We start from the raw sequence: 22,826 nt of genomic DNA, 5'->3' as shown, positions 1-22,826 counted from the left end.
TGTAAGTAAAGGAGCAAGGGAAAAAAAAAGTGTTAAATACACTGAATATTTCGTTTTTCGATACTGGATCCACTAAAATAATCTGTTTAGTATGGCTCATATACATATCTCCAGCTTTACTTATTTATAGAGGCCATCTAGCTCGTGAGGTCACGTCATTTAAATAACAGCTACATTAAGCCCAATAAACTGTCAAACCGACATTAAAACATTATAAATCTAAAACAATTATAGAATTCCAGACTTTAAAAATGGCATTTTTTTTAATATACACTAAAATATTTTCAATAATGCCTTTTGTTTCCGATAGCACTGAACTCTTAGCTTCAACTCGTCTGCTGTGAAAAAAAAAAACCAAAGCAAATAATATCTATTTCTAAAATAAAAAAGCAAATATACCTGCTTGCAGGTAGCATATAACATAAAAAAAATTACATGAAAGTTAATTGTAGTTTTGTTTTTATTTATAGTTACGTATAGATATTTAAAATAACGTAAAGTTTTTGGAGAAAGGATCAGGGAACGTGAACAATAAACGTAATGTTATTACCAATTTACCAATTCAGGTTTAAAAATTTGAGAATCGTAGTTACGATGGACCCGTTGTACTAAAAATGGAAGACATTGGTCAATCTTTATCAAAGCATGTTTAGAAATATATATTGAGTGAATATATATAAAAAATAGTGTAACAGATTCCTTTCCGCAACCAAAATTCCAACAAAAAATATTTACAATTTTTTCCTAATATTTGTGCCTCTAATATTTCTGCAGTTTTTTGTCGTAGGAGACAATAAAAGTCTTTTGTTTTTGAAAGATGCTGGAGGTATCAGAAAAAACCTAAATTACTACTTATTTTATGAATATGGGAGGCGTCATGTAGCCATTTTTCTACAATACACAACATTTAAAAAAAAAAAACTATCCCTGAATTTAGAAGATGAAACTAACAATAGCTAAAAAAAAAACAAAAAAACAACAACAAAAAAAAAAAAAAGAGTACCTCTGCTTCTTGGACTGGAAATGGTTGATACATATCTCCATGCGTAATATTTTATAACATCTCAATATGTCATGTACATTATCATAGTGTAACAAAGCCTCCTGTTTACATGGGGGTGGGGTAGTAAATGTTTTGCCCTGATTTTTTTTTTTTTTTTTTAGTAGAGAAAAAAATATACACATTTAGAGGCATTTTGACTTCGTATATTGGAAATTCATGAAATTTAGGCGCTTCGCACTTAGAAATTTAATCTACGAGTAGCCATGTCAATGGAGATAAGGAAACCCCTAACCGTACTACTTGTCCTCATGTCTCCTCGCAAATTTCGAAGTGCAATGCAGTAAACACAATTTTTTTTTTTTCTCTGAAATTCCCACAGCTAGTTACAGGATTTATGAAATGTTTCCTATGAAACATAGACAAAAGCGGTAAGAGAATATACGTCTATCATCTTGAAGCATAGCCATGTTAAGTCAACAGTTCTATGAATACAAATGTACTTGGAATGAATCGTTCTAACTCTTTTATCCTAAATTGACAAAAAAAAAAAAAACTTAAAAAAAACTTTCCTTCCTCTTCTTCGTCTCATTTTTATTGACAAATAAAACAGGTTTCTGGAGAATATAAATCTACTGCACAAAGAAACGTAACCTACCGCAATAGAAATAGTTTGCTTCATTAACTTATTTGCTACATCTGCAAATGTAAACAGCGAGGCCGAGCCGGATCGGCTCTAATGCATGATGGAATATCTTTGTTGCATACATACATAGTAAAAAATAATTATTTTATATGTCAGGCACCATTATTTGAAATGTAATACATTAATAATTAATAGAAAAATAAGACTTTTTGTTCTCCCAACTTTGTTAATGAAAACATGGACGATCTGACAGCATCCAGTAGCTTGTAAAATCTATGCATATTTTTATAGGTTTTTTTAAATTTCTATTTTTAGACTGATTTGAAGTGCTGTATAACTAACTAGTACAGTACCCAAAATAATAATTAAAAAATAATTAGAAAAAAAAAAAAATCTAACCAGCTGGCAAATCAGCACCTTCATTTTTCTAGTTTCTAGAGCGTTTCCCTGAGCATTTATGCTTAGGAGTATTCCCTTCATATATAAGCCTTATCTCCTTCACACACACTTTTTTTTTCCTGTTATTTAACATGCATTTTAAAAAAAAACATGTTTTCCAAGAGGTTTTAGAGGTGTTTTTAATGGTGTTTTTTAAAATATATTTTTGTGTCGTTTTGAAGCGCTACATGGAATTCCATGTTATAAACAATAAATTAAAAAAAATATACAAAAAAGGCCATTGCTTGAGAGTGCTGCTTTTTTTTATGAAAGGAGGCAATAAAAAAATTTAAATGCCCTAAACCTGTTGAAAAAAAACCCACAAATAGAAAATGAAAAATATTTTACTATCCAAATTAAATATCCAAAGTAATATTAGCCCGAAAAAAAACAGATAATGTAAAATAAACTATGTGTGAAACCAGCCATTTTGAACACATATTCAAATTCTACTCTTAACATATGCCTTTAACTAACAATTGTAAACTATTAAACCCACTTTATTTTATTTTTTTTATTATTGATTTTTAATTCATTTTTTATGTCTTTTTGAAAGCCAAACAGTCAGGTCAATGGAACATCACCTACAAAATTCCCAAAGAAATTGGAATCATCACAAATCAGAAATTTGATCTTTGGACAACGACCTATCCCGGTGCGGATTTCATTTAAATGGAGTAGTTCAATGAAGGACAAACTCTTGGTTGCTATTGGTCATAAGGCCATGGGATAGTTTTGATAAATTTGGCCTAAGTTATTTGTTTCTTCACTTTACATTTTATGTTAATTTTTTTTTTTTTTCCCGGATTGAGAAATATGGGAGGTACATTGAATGAAATAAGTGAGATTTACCATTGCAGAAACGGTAGTACCAAAGTTTGCCCCTCCTGCTTGACAGATTCCTATTAATTTCATATTGCACTAACATTCCTATGTTATACCAGTTCAAAAATAGCACTTACAATACATGATGTCATGTAAGATATTTCTTAAAGGGGTAGCCTAAAAAGAACAATCAAATTTTGTTAGAAGCAGATTAAAGGGTACCTGCCTGCTAGAAACCTCTAGAATCAAACATACTAATAGAGTCCAATAGCATGTGTTTAATTTCTACGGAGGTCCTATCAAAGGACTACTCAGTCCTCACTGAAATTAATATTACACAAAAGCATAAGAAATCCTCAATTGGGAGTTTTCGAGACCAGGCAACAGTTAACAACCAACCAACGTCAATCCAATGTTCATCACTTTAGTTAAATTGTAAGTGAATTTTGAGTTGATATCTCAATAGATGAAGATGGATTTAGGCTGGTCGGAGAGTAATCATGGTAGGCCTTCACTTGTCTGTTTACAAGAGGCATCAAAAGTAGATGCTGTCTTTCATGTTGAAAATGAGCATTATATTATAAAGCTGGGTGAAACGGAACAGATTGACATACAGCTCAAGTGGAAATGATCCGATAAAACTTGTGGGAAAAGTAATTCAGCATAATTTAAGACTTATGAGTCCAGTGGTTATATTCAAGACTTAAGTCTTCCTTGAATTGGCTAGGTTTCTGGAAATTAGTTTATTATAACTAATTAATGAATTAAAGACTCTTCTGAAGAATCCTTGGGTTTGGAGTCCAGAAGGTGTAGTCACTCAATAATTGGCAGTCTTTCCTCACTATCATTGAGTGAGCGTAGGTAGCCTACTAACCTACTGGACTCAAAATGCTTCAATAGGCAATAGTTTATTTATGAAATCAGAAACAATGTTAAATCTTTTCCAGGAAAGCTGTATATCACCCTGCTTCACATCTTCTGCTGGTTTGATAAGTTCACTTAATGAGTAAAGACCAAAACGGTAACGGCCCATGACATAATCATATTGTCGAAGCCATTGCGAGCCTAAGCTATGGACTTCCAAGCATTCTGCTTAATCTCATCTTATGCAAATAGCTCTCTTGTTACGGTTGTGAACACCGTAGCAGAGTTATGAAATTTGACTTAACCATCTATCAATGAACAAACAGATGTTGGCTTCCGCATCCAAAAAATGTATTGCAAACCATGGTCAGACGTTACAAGCTACTGAATTTCTATTCAGAAGACCCAATTCTAATTGTGCTAAGTGCTAAAATATTATTCTTTAGTTTTTCCGTTCTTTTCAACTTGTGCAACATTCCTATGTAGGCCTCTCTGGATATGAGTCGTGAAATCATACTTGTCCGTACAAAGGTGTTGGCATATACTACATTGAAAAGGTCCATTTTCCCCATGGCAGCTCATGTGAAGAGCATACATAACTTCATCCAAAAAGACAATGCCACAGTGTACACATTTTGTTGAAAGTTCATCCTGTGTACTTTTATCCACTTTCTCAGTTTTCACTACATTCAATGGACCGTCATCCTTTATGCTCAAGGGTGACTTAATTTTCTCTTTCGAGGAGCCATTGGATGCTGACCCAGGTCTGGAATGCTTCATTGCCAAGTCTAGAGGAATGTCATTATCTGATCCAACAGTGGAATATTGAGCAGGCAAATTAAAGGTGGGATAAGGCACATAATTTGGGCAAGGGTTTGGTAGGCCAGGCACATGACTCAAGTAGTGAGGATTCCCCGGAACGGACAGCTTATACTTACTCCAAAATCTCAGCCAGTCAGATTCACTTTGGAAGTCATTGTGGACTAATGGAAGTCCAAAGAGTGGGTACTGATATTTCTCTATCGGACTTCCTGGCGGAGAGTAGTTTGGATGTTTTATAGGTCTCATATATTTTTCAATTGGGCTACCTCTTTCTGAGCTGCCTTTGCTATCAGAGATTGATGAACTGTTTCCTGGATCTCCACTGCTTTCCTGAGGACTTTTTATCTGTATGTGCAAAGGTTGCATCCTTTTGTGGACATCCATGGTTTGGCTGACTATTATTGTCTGCTGAGCAGAATGGCTTTTAGTCAATGATGCTTGGGACTCATATTTATTCATTACAAGCTGCTGTGCTTCTCTCTGGTGACCTTCCATTGAATGATCATCCGACCTCCTCTCTAGCGGACTTCCATTAGTTTGCTCCTCGTTGCTCCCTCTTTGATGTTTACTAAGCTGTTCCGTCTGCAGCGCGTCGGGGTTAAGGCGTTTCCTTGTCCGTCTCCTAATGATCTGCTCTCCATTGTTTTGCTTAATGATGTTTAAAGGTCTGGGAGTCTGTACAAGAGATAAAACACATATCAAATAAACCAAAAGTCAACTACATTTAATGATAAAATTCTTTCCAGAGGCAATCAAATATGTTAGAGAAAAGCAATGCACATATCATTTACTGAGGTCAATTATGAATAAAAACGCGGAATATAATCTAAATACTTGTCAATGCTTCTTCACAAAACTTACTAGGTACATACAATTCAAGTTATGAAACTTTTAGAGGGGTCGTAAATCGAGGAAAAAACAATGTTAAGCACCTTATGGAGCCTCTGTCACGTTTGTACGAACACTCCATACTTCTCTGTTGGTCTCTTTTTATTTTGATAGACAATCAAAAAAATTGCTCAACCAATCACTCCAGCCGGTAATTGCTGAATGATGCTACACTTTGTGAAAGACGTAAAGACAGAAGGGGAAGTATTGGTAATGGGTAGTGCACGAGTTCCTAAGAAATACTGAAATATACAGTACATAGGGTTGGTGAAGTAAATTTGATGTCTTTTGGGTTTTAGCACCTTTGACCCTTCTTTTTAATCAGTCAGTCTCTGGATGGTTTAAAAGGAACCCATCCGCAGAAATTGACCTCCGAAACCACTTATCAGTCTGTCACGGATGTCAACACTATCCAGATAATGATCCTCTCATGGCCAAGAATGGTGGCATCCAGAATATAAACTTTGAAGTGAAACTTTGACGTGAAATGGAGAGCTCTGTGCTGAAGTCAAGCTCTCCTTGCCGCAGAATGCTATTAAGACTGTAATTGACAGCCCTGCATGCAGGGACAGAACTAACTGTCTGGTACTTGATCTCAATCACAGTAGAGGGGATGATCTGAGTTTAAGAAGAGACTAACTTCAGTGTACAAATCACTTCATACAACCAATTAACATCTCAATTCAAAGTTAATTTTCTGGATGATGCCACAACACTAGGCCATAAATGAAACATGATCTGAAAGGTATTAAGATACTTGGGAACCTACTTTATCAGGCTCATTAGGTAAATTTCTGCAGACAGGTGCTCTTTAATATTTTTTTTAGGTATAACTATGTATCTTTAGGGGTATATTTGTGTTGCCTAAAGTTGAGTTATTTGAACTGTGGGCGGATTCACCTAATGCACAGATTTGCTCCGATTGGCAGAACAAAGGGGGAGACTTATCAGTGCTTCTATACCAGTTTTCATAGAAGCACTGAAATAATAGTGATTTCTTACAGTGTGCCACGTAGGGGGCACAAAGAGTGCACAGTCGCCACTGAATTTGACCATCACGGGTAGGGCCGGCACCAGCACTGGGCATCCCTGGGCAAGTGCTGGGGCCCAGCGCTGCTGGGGGGGGGAGAAGCCCACTTAAGTCTCTATATAAAGAATCCATAGGAGATTAATTAATCCATAGGAGATGAGGGGGTCTTTTTATAAAATAACCATGAGGGGACTGTTTGGAATGATAAACTACAGATTATTTTAGGGAACAGGAGACTGTTTTAATTTCAGAATTTTTTAATGCTGCCACATGAATTAACTGCAAAGGGGCCCACCGAGGCTCTGTCGCCCAGGGGTCTACTGAAACCGACCCTGATCACGGGTTGTTTCTTCCCCATGCCTGTGCACTCACTAAAGCCTGCAAACATGCACAAGAAGCACGGCTATGATAACTGTCCCCAATAGAGTGTATTGCTCTAAGCTCTTACATAGGTTGGCACTGTATTGATTTCCTAAGGGTGCTACTATGGAGCCTATGTGATTTCAGGAGCTATAGGCAAATCCTGACATTTTAGCCTGGCCATAGAAAGAAAAGAACCTAAAAAGACCAGGGGACATGTCAAGAATACACAAAATGTGCCCCTTCCCATTAAATAACTGGTTAAGGAGCTTCACATTCAGTCCTAGAAGAAAATAAAACCTTATGTGCGTAATACCTGTCTTCAGTCCCACATTTCATAAAATGCAATTTCACCATAGTAAATATGATCCTAAATATATCTAGCAGTCTATTTTCTGATTCTTTATTGCAGAGTTCCAAAAATATAAAAATAGGGAAGGTTCAAATTTTTGCAATGCTTCATTGTACCTGTCTCTCTCCGATGGTAAATGGGATGAGTGACACAAAATCTGATGACAATGAATAAGCAAAAAGGAGAGAAATAAACATCCCGAGCAATAGAACTGTGAAATGGAAATGCCACGCTGTGTTTCGGGATATTTTAGAAAAATTGGGCTGAAGTGTTATTGCACAGCGAGAAGGAAAGACAACAATAGAACATTTAACTGCACTTTATAGAAATGGTTGCACTTCATAAGTCAAAGGAAATACTCCAGGTAAAGTTCACTATAAATTCGGCTGCAGGAGAATATCTCAGTGCCAATAATATCAGTTCTCTGGGGAGCAGTGGATCTCCGGCTATTTTCCAGCGGAATAGAGAATTTTACAATAAATATTATGTGAAGGAATGGAGGGAACGGCTTTAACAAGTAATACTGCTGCACTAGAAGACCGGCTAAGCGCTCCCTAATGAAGTGCTATATATTGTATTTGCTGAGAAAGATGTGGTCGCTTTACGAGACATGAAATCCATTAGAAAGGTTCTGAAGGCTATTGTTTACCGAGCCCCACAGATAAATCAAGATGTCGAAAAGTGGAGATTTGCCCTAAATGGCAATAGTGGTTATTAAAATTGCTTATAACCATAGCTTATTGTCTACTGCTATTGTGCAGGGTACAGTGGGAGTTTCTGACACAAGTAATTTAGATATAAACGGCCTTATCTTTCCAAAAATTTTGTTGAAACGACTGTCCGTTTCCAGGTCACGTATGAGCTAAACATATGGGGGGGATTTATCAGAGCTTGTAAGCCAGTCTTCTGAAATAGTTGCAATTTCTGGAGCACTACCACACTACATACACCCAAGTAATCATGAAGGAGGCTGTCCCCGTTGGTGGAGTGGGCCAACATGGGGTACTCCTGCCCTGTGCACTCGCTATAGTTTACTTTAGTAACTGGTGCAGCGCAATTGGATACCAGGCAGGACCCGGCGTAAGACTGCCAAGGGCAAGTGCCTGGTGGATATTTCAGGAGGGCAGAGTCTCTAGGTATAACCGGCGCATGCAGGGGGGGAGGGGGGGGGGGGGGTAGGAGCAGGGTTGTTTTGGCATCCTTATGATACTGATACCGTTTAAAGCATAAGGTCGTTACCCTACTCTTTCCTGATTTGCTGTAGTACTTGACAATTGGTCAGGGGAATAAGCTGCTTCCCGCCACTCAGTGTAGCCCCTAGCAATTATGGGTAATGGAAACCCTGTGATATATTCTACATAAACAATTCAATAATTGTTAATCTGAAAAGTTTCAAAAAAAAGGTAAGGTATTCAAAGTAAATGAAAAAAATGGGTGTTTGTAGCTTTCCAGTATAAAATATACAATGTTTTTATAATTTTGTAGACCTGGCAATGGGACTTAGGAACATTAGCTTTGCCTACCGAGTGCAGTTTCTGGTAGAGGCCACAGGCGTTGCAGACGTAGCCACCATTTGCATTCTTTCGCCAGAGTGAAGTCTTTGTGGTCAAGCAGTTGGCACAAAAAACCCCGGAGCCTCTACGTCTCTAAAAGAAAAATCAAGAAAGCAAAACACAGATCAAACATGAGCAATAATATTATCTTAAAAAAAGAGTGAAATTAGCAAAAGTTTTCTTTAACACAACTGTACAAGGTCTATTCACTGGGGGATTTCAACAGGCCAAATTTTCAGGCAAAAGGAAGTACAGATGAAATTGCCTACATCATAACGAGATCTAGTCGCTCTTATTAATTACTTAATTTTTTTTTTAGTTGCAAGTTTGGAAAAAAAACTAATGTATTGACTAGTAAAATTGGCAAAAGGGTCATAAAAGTAAATAGGAGAATGCTATGAAATAATATTTTACCTATGTAGATTCATAAATGGCCTGTCAAGTACACTGTTATTAAGCAAATAAAAATCTTCAAAAGTTAGTAAGAAGACACCAAATGGATAGTACAGGCAGTCCCCAGGTTCCGTACAAGATAGGTTCCATAGGTTTGTTCTTAAGTTGAATTTGTATGCAAGTCGAAACTGTATATTTTTTAATTGTAGGTCTAGACAAAAATTTTTTTTTTGCCCCAGTAACAATTGGAGTTTCAAATTTTTTTGCTGTAATTGGACAAAGGATCAATAAAACTTAATTGCAGACACCTTACAGCTGATCATTCCATTTTAAAGTGTTTGTTGGGGCTAAAAATATCGAACAGTTACACCATGTTATCAATATAAGATTGGTGGGGGTCTGACACCTAAACCCCCATAAGTCTGGTTTCCTAAGCAGTGGAGGATTAAAACATAGGCAGTTTGGTGGAAGCCTAGGGCCCAGGCCTTCTAGGGGGCCCATGGCCATGCAAACCACTCACCAAATTTTGTGCTGAGAAGGAGCTTCACCCATGAAAAATCCTTCTATATATCATTTCCTGAAATCAATGTACATGTACACAAGAGCCATTTCAGGACCTTTGAAGGTCCTCCAAAGGTCCAGAAACCACAGACTGAAAAAGACAGCAGATCTACATAGTGAAAAGACCAAGTTACGGCACATCCGTTCCCATAAAGTGGGCTTGCTTGGGACATATCTTTAGGAGTTCCCCAAAGTTTGTCGACTACAATGTTCACCTGCAGTTGTAGCTCTGCAGGTGTTGTTAAGTACTAACAAGGAAATCTACCAACAGTAGTACGGATTGTAAACCAAGAACACTTACATGCAAGTGTGCCCCTCTGGCAAGATCCGATCTTATTTGAGCTCTGCATGCCCTCGATTTTACAAAAAAAAAGGATTTAAAAATTATGCAAAATAGTAGGAGAGGCTCTGGGTTCCATAGCTGTTAATTGAGCCTGGATTCCCTCATGTTCATTTGCATACATTTTAAAGTTTTTTTTTTAGCAAAACAAAGACATAAGAAGCCAAAAAAAAAGTGTATCCTTCCAGAGGAAGAACATGCCTGCATATAAGTGTGCTTTGTTCATAAAAAATGTTGCCTTAAATTGACAATCAGTTTAAATAAGACAGATATGCCCTGGTTGAATGTAGTGAGTGCAAAAGACACCTACTAGAAAAAATAAAAAAAATATGATAACATGATAAATAGCAAAAAACTGTACCAAAGAAATTTCAAAATGGCTCCTCCTTTATTGTCCCGCCTTATACAACCATTAAACCTACTCTAGCTGATACCTGCCCCCTCTTTTGCAAACAAACCAGCATTTTGCAAAGACGTTGAACCTTAAAGTACTAGACCCCCTCTCTAAGGGTCCTATAGCACTGCATTGGTATTCAGTGTATACCCTTGGTGTCCAGGATGTTGGAAATATTGAAAAAGTAAGAAAAACCGAGGCCAGAATGATAGTCCAAGGCTATGAATGAGATAATTCTACTTTTTATCCAGTAGGAATAAGAGAAAACTCGAGCAAATTCACTTTAATAAAAACAGAAAATTACCTTTATTATAAACCAGCAATTTTAAAGGGATTATTCCAATTTCACCAATTTATTTAACACAAGTCTGTGCTGCAGAAGTGAAGTCTTTTGCCAGAAGAATACAATGGGTGTAATTGTGCTCTGATACATTTCGAATAAAAACCTTTGTGCAGACATAATTTTGGCCTGAAGACTGGAGCACTTTCTTGGCATTGAATGGGCATTTGATTCATCAAGTGTTTCACAATGCATACGAATTAATGTTACATAAAAAAGTAGACCCTGGTACAGAGCCAGCTTTCTGAAGGGATACTTTCATGCCAGATGCGAGCATTACAAGGGATACCTTAGCTGAAATAATGGCGTACATACAATTATGGAAACCTGTTCTCCCCATGAAAAAAAACTCCCATGGCCCCTATATCTTCTCCCCCATTGCTTCCTGCCTCAGGACGTCATGTATGTCTGTCCGACTACTCACTGGCCACTCCCATGTCCCAGATATCATCCCCCCCCAATGCATCCCCTGTCTGGAAGTCATACATGTCTACCCCACTCCTCACTGGCCACTCCCATGTCCCGGATATCTCCCCCCCTTCCTGATGCTTCCCCCCTCTGGAAGTCATACATGTCTACCCAACTCCTCACTGGCCACTCATATAAAACTAAGGCACAGCTACAGAAAGGAAAACGTTGATCTAACTTATCTGTTTTTTGGAAAAAGCCAGTTTTACTATAAAAACTCTTTCACAATGTGTACACTATTCTCTATGGGGACGTGGGTGAGCCAGAACCAGGGCTCCTGATGACAGGTTTCCTTTAACTATAGTCATTCTGTATTGACCTTTAGCTGGCCAGTTCATCAGTTGAACCTACTCATGTAACTTTGGTTTACGTTTACCTTCACCCACAAGGCAATATATTTAGTATATATGGACCAATGGCAGACAGGTTTTCTTTATTATTACAGTATATCTAGCATAAATGGCAGAACGACAGCATATGTTCTTGGCCGTGCCTCAATCTGGAACGGAAATCCACCATAGACAAGTTCAGTTTGTCAGTCAGGCTTTAAGTCATGCCGCACATGAGCACTGATCCGATGAAATCCCACCGAAATCGGGCTTTGGACTCCTATTCTAGAGACAGATATTGTCCCAGTGGTGGAGCAACCATCTATGATACATGACAAAGGTCCTCAATGGTATAACTTCTTTAATGCTTTTGGGGCAATAGAGGGCATAGAGTACATAACCCGGCGATAGTTAAAGTGACAAGTTCTCACTACTAAATTACACTATGAAAAGAAATACAAAATAACACAAACGCCCACATTAACCAGTTTACCAGAGTATTAAAGTCATCATGTGATAGCTAGTCCATAACATGGTCCTTTACATTAATCAATGAATAATTAATAGATATGGAAAGAAAGATAATTTAGAATAGAAAGATTGTTAAAAGGTATTAAATTAATATGAATTTAATCCCTAATATTTAATACATAGAGACGTAAATAGATAAAACATAGCTCATTGTTTAGAACAGAAACCCATCGGTATCAGCCATAGATATGAAACATATTCATATAGATATGAGATATACATTAAAAATAGATATTTAGATATTCGAATAGACCAACAGAGTGTTAGGCACATCTGGGACATGGAAAGATTCTACAGTATAGAAGATGTAATTTCTGGTGTTTGCTATTATAAACAAATTACCCAAGGTCCAGCATAGATATCCAGGTATACATGGCTTCACCCAGTACATACTTTGGGAATTTCAACACGGATGTGAATCCACTTACAGTTTATGTACAAATTAATACAAAAAGTTAGAGATTAAAATCACCTCTGAGTCATTTCCTTGTAGGCGTCTGTAACCATCAAATGTTCCACAGATGATTTTTTTCGCTCACATGTTCCTTTTTTCTGTAGTATTAACAACTGTTAGTGTGGAGCACGGCTGTGAGGACGGATTACAGGGAAAGGAGGATTTGCCAAAAATCTAAAGAAACTAAACTTTATTTCTAAATATGCCTCAGTGTGCAAAGTATTTGGAATAATGGATGGACATGTATTTTGATTTTAGGGATGATGATTGTGCTCCAGTGCTACTTTTACTACCGTAATCATTTGGAGGTCACCCCATCATCTATTCAAGTAACTACTACTCTCAATGTCATCATTCTTGTGTCACTTCCACGGCCGTGTCCTTGTGTGTAATGAGGTTCCACAGATTACTAAACAAAACAATGTTACTTCTACAAGAAGGGAGAATTGACAACTGAGTCTACCTTCATTTTGGGAACTAGCAACACAATCTCTTGAGACTCTTTCAAGAGAAAGAGAACTACCTTAAGAATCTAGTTTCCACACTAAACTAAATTATCCACTATGCTCTGGTTAGACAATAAGTTGAAGGCTTTGAGAGAAAGAGGAACCAAAAAGTCCTACATGAAAACAACACTGTTGAGTATGTGAGTCCAATAAAACATTCACCAAGAAACTTTTGTTTTCAGTGGTCGTGGTCGGAACCACCAGAGATTTTTAAATTATTCTTTAGGTATAAGTCAGTTTGGTGGAAAACCTCTTAAAAAGTTGCCTAGTCTTGCAGTTTTAAAGCAGATGGGCATCATGGAATGGGGTCTTCTAAGTAGACAGGTTGTCGCTAGAACATGTTCCATTCCAAGAGAATAGATGTTCTACCTTTACAAGCACAGCCATTCATGCGAATGGCTGCCGTGTTTTACTACAAAGGCCACTGCAGTCCAATTTTGTGGCTTGCTACAGGACTTGGGGCAAAAACATAATCAACAGTGGCTCAATTTTTGTAAATTGGACTTGTTGGGGATTTATTTCACAATGTGGCATATCAACATACCCATAGGTGCTTCATTAATTTTCTATAGATAACCAAGGTACAGAACAAGAAAACCGGACCTCCATTCTAGTGATCAATATAGATACATGTGGTCGCACCCCCATAAACGATATTTCTGAATCGGTTATACAGGTCGACAATCAATCTGATATAAAAATAACAAAGTAGCCTGTGCTCTCTTTCCTACACTCCATCCCCACCGGTCTCTATTAGAGTTTTCAGCGGTAACATTGCATCAACAGTGAATTCCAGTTAAGCCTCAACCAGTCGTTGACCTTGCCTATAAAATTGTGGCTTTTGCTTGTCGTCAATTGAGCATCCCTCAATCCCGGGTAACCGGTACACATGGGATTGTTTCTTATTTTTCTATCCACCCCTGCTAACAGGCAGAACATTAGCAATACTAATACAACCCCTTTAAATCTTGTGCCAGAATATTATCCCCAAAAAACATTATTCTTCAGGATGTTTTTGTGCATTCTCTGGATGGAAAAGTTTCCCTATTTGACCACATTTATACATAATTCCATACAACCATAACATGGCCACGTGAATGTCGCCCTATGACTGTATTTCTATAGCAACTAACCCCAAGACATTAAGTAATCTTTTCTTTAAAGGTTACACTTTCCTCTAAGCTTCTAATGAAGAAAATCCATGAGCGCTCGCTACAAAGTGTCAGTAATTCCTAACAAGTTTTACATTAGCATCTATTCAGATCTATTCCTACCACTTACATCTATGCATACATCTAATTATCTGGTATAAGAAGTTTACATGTCAAGAAGTTAGTTTGTGCTGAAGGCAGGGAATTGTGCCAGGAGCAGCGGCAAATAGAACGGAATATATTTAGGGACCAAAACAGCTACATTGCATTTTCAGACTGTCTAATAACATTGACCTGTCATACACTTATTACTGAGGGAGTTATCACAAATCTGGAGCAGCCTAAATTCCAGCATATTAAGAGCAAGTATAAAAACACAACATTGAAATCATAAAAGCCACTAATAATCCCTACTGTACGTTATGTGGAGCTTCAAAATATCAAGAATTACGGTATAGATGGATACATTGCATATTTAAAAGGGAACCCAATAATTAAGACAAAAACCTTCTATAATCTGCATTTCCCACTCCTGTCCACAAGCCTTCTCCAGAGTTGATCAAGAGTTGATGCTCTTCCATGGACTTTTAAAGATTAACTTTTAAAGTTTCATTCATATCCTAAACACTGATATATTTTTTTAAAAAGTCTATAGATTCCCTTATTTACCCCATTTCCACCATATTTGATCACATACGATGTGATGTTTTATCAAACACCAACCCTGTGTTCACCCGCACTTTGCATTTGTACACACACAGATACCTGCTAGTCATAAGCTCCACCTCCACAGTAAAAACGGCACCTGCTACACTACCACCACACAGAAACTTCTCTCATCCTTCACCTCCAGCTACATCCACACAATTGGTTGTGTTTTTGTCTTTTGTGTTTTTTTGTTTTTTTGATTTTTTGATTTTATTTTATATATTTTCACAAGCACATGATCAAATAATAATGGTGTAAGTAGTGACTTTTTACTTTTTTCTTATTATTTATGAATTCATGAATACATATAACCCCATTATATTACAATTGTATTGGTCTTTTATGTATAATTTATGTTATCATAGCATTACCCTTAGTATATATTGTAATAACCTCTTTTGTTGCCCTGTCTTGTATACTCACCTTTAGTAATCTTCAATATATCCTGTTCCCACACTCTATGCCAGCACCCAAGATGGCAGGCGATGCGCATCTCTCCGGCGCATGCGCGGTTTCCGGCGGCGGACCCGGACTTCCGGTCAGCGATGAAACGCATGTATGCGCGTCACCTGCTCTCCGGAACTCGGGCCCGTCTTCCGGTTGCGTGCCTGTGGACCGGAGCGATGCGCCACTAATACACACCTGCCTTTTCTATTTTTATCCTGGGTAAGTGACTCCACCATTGGCTCATACCGGTCAGCTGGCTAGTAGTGTGAGGGTAGATATATCCTCCCCCCGCCTTGCCACAGCACACACCCCCTAGAGGAAGCGACGGCGAAACGTGCGTCGGGGTGCTGTGGTGGTGGTCCGGGGCTAATCTGATTTGAGGCACAGGTATATTACTTTGACATTGGGTCTGATTTGATATTGAGTTTATATTTGTTGTGCCCGATATAGCCCTTATTTTCATACTTATGGATTGATGCTGTATACTATTATGACGTGGTACTTGTTTCTATGGTTATTAGACTGACCACCACCGTGCTGTTTGTTTTTGTGGTTTTAATGTGTATGTTTTTAATGTCCAATTGTTGATTGTCTATATGAATTAATAAAGGTGTATATTTTGAATCTAATTTCGGGTACTTGTAGTATGACATGTGATCTCATATGTTTTTTGTTGGTATTTATTGTTTGAATTACATAGGGATCAGTTACTAGAGAAGTGGGTACATTTATTGGTATTCATTCTTCACTCTTTGATAGAAAGCCCCAAAAATTGCAATCACTAGAATTCGCATAGCTAAAAGCCCCAATTAATAAGTTATAATGTATGGTAGAACCAAGCAGGAAGTGTTTAATGTACCTGCAGCGCCCCTCCAGAGAAAAGAAGGTATTACACCACAAGTAAAAAAATAATTCATGGGCTTTTTCTGTAATTCATGAATAAAAAAAGATCAAAAACATAAAAAGAATGAAAAAAAATCAGGTTCTTTCCCCAGTTAGTGCGGATAGTCGGCCACACTGGATGATACAGCCCTTAAACTATGATATAATGGACTACAGCTTACGCAGACATATTACTATCACTCCCGCTGACAAGCAGAATCACAATATTTCACTTCATTATAGCAAACGGTGTAATCTTTTTGAGCGATCGCCTTGTGTAAAACATCTGCTTGCAATTTTATAATACGTCTGAACAATATTTCTCGCTGCATGAAGACATGGGCCTCTCTTGCAGATTATAACTGAAGATATATGGATATAATATAGAAATATACATTCAGTGTGTATAAATTTGTCCAGGCTGTAATGTCCCCCAAGATCGGGGGATCTAAGTAGTTGTGCACATTTTATTAGTAACCTGCCATATTTACAGGCACAAATTATATTGTCATTTGAGTATTAGTGGACCCTCCGCCCTGTTCAAAATAGTGAATGACACAACTCATGTTGTTGTAGCCCCTCATTAATTTGGTGTCAACATTTCAGAATTAGTCCACCCGTATAAAAGATAACGAACCATGAAGTTTTTAGGTACATCAGTTCATACTAGCCAGGGGGGCGGTAACTTTCTATTTTTATAATGTGCACACCCACAGCTAAAATAAAATTTTACTGCCCCCTTGGCTAGTTTGAGCTAATTCCCATATAATCTAACTTTTGAATGAAAAATTGATTGGGAAAACAAAGATAGTCACATAAGATATGTCACTTAGCAATTCTCTTCTTGGTGGTAAGTCTTCTTTAAAGAGGACCTGTCACCCAAAATTTCGGGACTAGGAGCTGCTTACTAAAGTGAATGAATAGCACGTGCCTTTAGGACACCCTACTCCTTCAGGCATTGTGCAAGGTAGGCTTACAAACCTCATTTTCTGGGGATAGGAACTATGCATTTGTTAGGTAAAAAGCACAAGTTAGTCTAGTTCTATGAAAATTGTTATTAGGTTTATTAGTGAATCTGGTGACAGGTTCCCTTTAATGTCCATGATTAGTGCCAATAGGTGTTAACGGTTGTGCCAAACCTGGACCTGAATTTCTAATGAACTTTTTGGTTTGGGTACGCTCTTCACTAGTCACAAATTTTAGTTCAGACTTCCTGTTACCAGAAGCAAAGCAGAATAACAATTCCATTCTCTTAGTAGTCACCAGGTAATGTAAGTTTAACCCAAAGCTGATGTGAACCCATGTAGAAAAGTCTCGGGTAAAATGACCAATTGAATATTGCCTAAACATTTCCATTGATGAGGTTCGATAGCTTCTACACAATAACCTAGAATTTACAGACAGTAATGAAAAGACGTGCAGTGTATCTACAGTAATTATGTATTAACTGGAATTATAATAGAACATTTATACAGGAACACTCAGAATTGGAAGCCAGAAAGAGACCTCTTCAATAGAAAAGACATGCCAAGTACTCTACAAGAAAAGTCACGTTTCCTATACAGGGATGTGGTGTAGTGCTAAACACACAAGAACATTCAGTACAGCAGGATCAATAGAAACCTAACACACAAGGTCATGTAGTATTCCTTAAAAAGCCTATTGTAAGATTATGCAGATTGTTCGTGGCATCTTATCCACAAGGTTAGTTAGTAGAATGGAAGAATAAAACAAAATGTATGAAAAAATTATGTAAATAAGGAAATATTTTATGAAATTATTGGAAAAAAGAAAAAAAATATTTGGTGTAAATATAGGGTTTTTTTATTTTTACAAAAGTAAAAAAGAAATGCCGGGACATGTAATCTGGGTGCCTATATGTAAAATACCTACCTAGAATGGTTGCTTTATTCAGCATGGCCACCGGGTCCATAGAAGATGTTTAACATTCTTTCCTGGGCCAATATGGCTGACCAGGTCTACGTGGCTGTGTCTCTCTCTCTAGATTATGTGCAAAAAGTTTGGCTACTTCTCTTCCCATGACTAGATGACAAGCAGGTGACAAGCAATATCCCTGCTTGTGGCCAGGTAATGTGCCATATGGCTGCTTGTGCCCAGGGGATTTGTCATAGGGCTCCCTGAGCCTAGGGGATGTGCCATATCCATAAGGCTACCTGTGCCCAGGTGATGTGCCATAGGGCTGCCTGTACCCAGAGGATGTGCCATATGGATGTCTTTGTCTAACTGGCATGGAAAATTGCTACATGAGCCTACATGATGGATGTATTTCTCTAGATTATGTGTAACATGGCTAATTTCCTTCCTATCTCTAGACAATGTGTATCATGGCTGCCTGTGCCTAGGTTACATGAAACTGTTTCACTAGGTGATGTATAGCCTTGCAGTCTGTGACTAGGTGAGGTATGACATGTCTATCTATGCATAGGTGATGTGCAATATTGCTGCCTGACTGCAGGGGATGTGCAGTTTGGCGGCAAGTCTCCAAGTGATGAGCCTACCTGTCTGAAGGTGATATGTCAAAAATAGAGATGAGTGGACCTGCCATTCCCATTTGGTTTCAGCAGAGTAGACAATCCAACTAGTCCTCATGGCCAATCATAGCCATGGCTAGTTGGTATGGGTGTCAATTAGCCAGATTGGTGGTTCTGCCACCAATCCAGCAATATGTCCGGGTTGTGCAACCAAACCTGAACAGGATAGCAGGTCTGTTCATCTCTATTCACAAGGCTACCTGTCCGCTAAAGGATGTGTAAAATGGCTACTTCTAAGGCCCCTTCCACACTTGCGTTGCAGATCACGTCAGAGTTTGATCAGGGTGCGATCAGGGTTTGGTCAGTGAAAAACGCACATTTTGCATCAGAGTGCAATCAGTTTTCAGTCAGAGTTTGTTCAGTGTCTCAGTTTTTCACGCGCATTTTCAATGCAATTTCAATGCGTTTTTCATGCGCAGAAAATGCGCATGAATGGACTCAGGACTGAGCTCTATCTTTTCTATGGCAATTGATGCGTGAAAAACGCATTGCACTTGCATTGCACTTGCAAATGTCTCAGAGTGCAATGCGTTTTTGATGCATCTCCATAGACTTGTATGGTGCGCTTTTCACGCGCGTGACTTGCAAAAGTAGAGCATGTCGAGATTTAAACGCGCGTAAAAAAAAAACGCATATGTGTGCGGGAAAAAAAATGCAAGTCTGAAAAGACCCATTGGTTACAATGGGTCAGAGTGCAATGCAAGTTCTGCGTGTCAAAAGCACGCGCAGAAAACGCGCGTGAAAAACGCAAGTGTGAAAGGGGCCTAATAGGCTACTGGGGGCTAAATGACATGTGTGAGCGTTGAATGAGTGACCCAGTTTTTATTCTTTATTTAAAAAACAGACTACTTCAATGATATAATAAAAATCTGAAGAACTGGTATACCCCTTTAAAGATAATGTATGAAATTTGAAACACAAATAATTTCTAAATATTAGGGAAATTTCATTTGTATTCAATGTTAAAAACTCCTTTAAAAGGTTCAATAAAGGTTTAAAAAAAAATGTATGCATTTCTGATTTACACTACACTGATAGCTTTCCTGCCGTTCACGACACCAGCTGCAGACAAGAAAAATTCATCTTTATACATTGCCATCCCAGTGATGAGGCTACAAGTCTTCACTCTCCAGCTCGAGAACATAACAAGACAATCTGACATTGTGTGGGTGGAATAGAAATATGGATCTTTCCGATGTAAACATGTAAGGATATGTGGTTAAAAGACGAAAAGTCAACAAACGGACTGTATAAAAAGCAAACTAGAAAACCCGAAGCTACAGCTCGGGAGAACGGATTCTTTATGAACTTCGCTGCTATATTCATGGCTGTGGGTGATGCTCGATAAGATGTGAAGGTTGATGGCACTTTTTTTCACCCCCGGTATTCAAACTGCAAAAAGGAAATTTCAAAAATTGTTTGACTTTTATTATTTGTGGTCATCAAAGGGTATTGGTTACTTTGATGTGGGGCTATTTATTATTTCATTTTTTAAAATTTTTAATTAATAATTTCAGTTATTATTAGTAGAGATGAGCAGCCCCAATGGTTGGTTATTGGTTTGGTATTCAGGTTTGGCCATCTGACACAAAGAATTTGCCAGATTGGCAGCCGAACAGCCAATCTGGCAAATTGATACCCCTAGCAACTAGTCATGGCTATGATTGACCAGGGGTCGGAAGGGATCAGTTTGGCCAAACCTGACTGCTCATCCTCACTGGTATCACCAGTAATCAGTACTAGCACCAATTGTAGGTGTTACCCTTTAAATATTGTCATTAAAGCCACCGGCAGTATATATTATCACAGCAAGAACAATGCCGGCACAGATCAAGGGTGTTAATGGTAGGGGAGTTGGCCGAATGCTGAATTTATGGCTAAAGTCAGGATTTGTGGAAATCTGCAATGTTCGGCACGGTTCACTGTTTGGGCCCGCTCATCACTAGTTATTATGTGATTTGACTAATGCTTTCTTAGTTAAATAAGAACCTAACACTGCAATTATCATTATACATTGGTATGTTCTGCCCCGATTCTGTTAGGAAAATATGGCTTGTGCACTGTGGAAGAGACCACTACATATATCACTTCAAAAGGAGCCACCACTGCAGTTGCCGATTGCAGCCACTACACAAAGAATGGAGGCAACTGCTTTTGGTTCTGACCTCTGTGTTACTCAAAAATAGCTGAGGGTGCTGTCACATGCAATGCTAGTATATGGGAGGGAGGCGTCTGCCCAATCGCATATGCATTTCTATGGAAATTCATGCATTCGATAACCAAAACCCGGTGTCCTGCAGTAAAACAATGTAAGACACCGGGTCCTGGTTACTGATCACACAAGTTTCCGCAAAAACACATATGTGATCGAGCCCATACGCTAGCATTGTGTTTGCAAGTACCCTAGCTTGTGAGAAGGTTACGATTTGGTCTATGAGATATAGAGGATGGCCATTGAGTTTCATTCCTGGACAACCCCTTTAAGTAAATAATTTTTAGAGGTTTCCACTGCAGAATTCAAACCTATAAAAGAAGGAAGTGACAGAAAAGCTTTTTTCCCCTTTTCATTATTCTGTACAGTTACCCAGTGGCGTGGAAAAGGTGAGCCTGCACTTTATATTATGGGACCAGGAGCTGACAACGCTGATCTGCCCTTCTATTCCTCGGAGGTCTGCACTTAATTACAGTTAGCGAGGCTCTGTCATAAAGAAGAGAGCTGTATTGATTTTATTTTTTTACATTATTACGACAAAGTTTAATAAGGGAACAATGAAATGTGCTCTTCGATTTCATAAATTAGTTATGTACTATTAAACTCTAATTGATGCTTGAGTGCTTCAGTGGTTGAATATAAATGGATTAATTGCTTGTTTTGCAGGCGGTGGCCACTAGGGGCTTCAGGATCTGTTTTTCTCACGTATCACATTGGCAAATACTTTCTGCATTTAATAGGATTTTGGTTTTCGTGATAGATGTTTTTTTTGTATATACGAGATTGGAGATTTGTCTTGTGGTTACAAGTATGTGCCAAGTGAGAAGATATCACTTCAGAAAACTGTTCAAAAATATTTTCAACATAAAACAGACATGAAACGGAGACGCTGGGAAATTGTCCCTAAGCTTGGAGAGTCCTGGTATAAGAATACTTGAGAACGCTTCTGTTGCTTGTACTATTGTTGGCAACTTGTAAGGGGAGATAACAGAATATGCTCTTCAAGACACCCTTCATACTAAAAAAAAAAAACTTTAAAGAGAAATAGAAGTGTTCATGGGGAAATTGATCAATTGTGGGGGGTGGAAATTGTGTCACCATTTTTCAATGCAAAATCACTTTCACTACAAAAAGTAGAAAAAATAATGATCCCTCCATAGCTGTCTGGTAATAATATGAAATAAGGTAAGGACCGGCACTTCACGAAGGAGATCCAATGGATCTCCTACATGTAGTGCCGATCCTTACTTTATTTTATATCATTTTTAAATGTTCTAAATTTTTTATGCCTAATTTTGAATTGGTTTTTGCAAGTCATCATTTAACTGGTTTTGTAATTTTATTTTTCCGTTTGGAAAAGTGGGTGTGGCTTATTTCCAAACAATTTTTAAACTTATTAAGTTTATTTTTTAAAAGAAATCTGACACCAGGATCAAGGATTGTAAACTAAGAACACTCACATGCTGGTGTGTGCCCCCCTGGCAGGATCTGTGCTTCTTTTAGCTTCTTATGCCATTTTTAAGGCTTTAAAAACTATGCAAATGAGCCTGAGGGGCTCTGTGATCAATAAGCAATTATGGAGCCTGAAGCCCCTGAGGCTCATTTGCATAATGTTATGCAAATCTTTTTTTGTAAACATAAGTGCATATGTAGCTAAAAGAAGAGCAGTTCCTACCAGAGGGGCGGGCAAACCTTAGTATGTCAGGGTGCTTGGCTTACAATCCTTGATCCTGATGATAGAATTCCTTTAAAGCATGCACAAAATTTTGGTCCAATTAAT

The 22,826-nt window shown here is 38.0% G+C and overlaps 1 protein-coding gene across 5 annotated transcripts in view; it reads right to left on the bottom strand.

Moving 5' to 3' along the window:
- Window positions 1-1,113: 1,113 nt before the first annotated feature.
- The window catches only part of TRPS1 (transcriptional repressor GATA binding 1), a 209,752-nt gene continuing 188,039 nt past the window's right edge, over window positions 1,114-22,826 (bottom strand). For all 5 annotated transcript variants that reach the window (XM_072151293.1, XM_072151292.1, XM_072151294.1 and 2 more), the window contains 2 exons: window positions 8,749-8,871; window positions 1,114-5,270 (listed from right to left, as the gene is read on the bottom strand). In XM_072151293.1, the coding sequence (XP_072007394.1) occupies window positions 4,209-5,270; window positions 8,749-8,871 (1,185 nt within the window). In that variant the 3' untranslated portion in view covers window positions 1,114-4,208. The remainder of the gene's footprint in view (window positions 5,271-8,748; window positions 8,872-22,826) is intronic.

This window comes from Engystomops pustulosus, chromosome 5 (assembly GCF_040894005.1).
Source record: "Engystomops pustulosus chromosome 5, aEngPut4.maternal, whole genome shotgun sequence".
NCBI classification, from domain to species: domain Eukaryota; kingdom Metazoa; phylum Chordata; class Amphibia; order Anura; family Leptodactylidae; genus Engystomops; species Engystomops pustulosus.
Note: the sequence above shows the minus strand (reverse complement) of the source record. Positions and strands in the feature narration are given on the sequence as shown.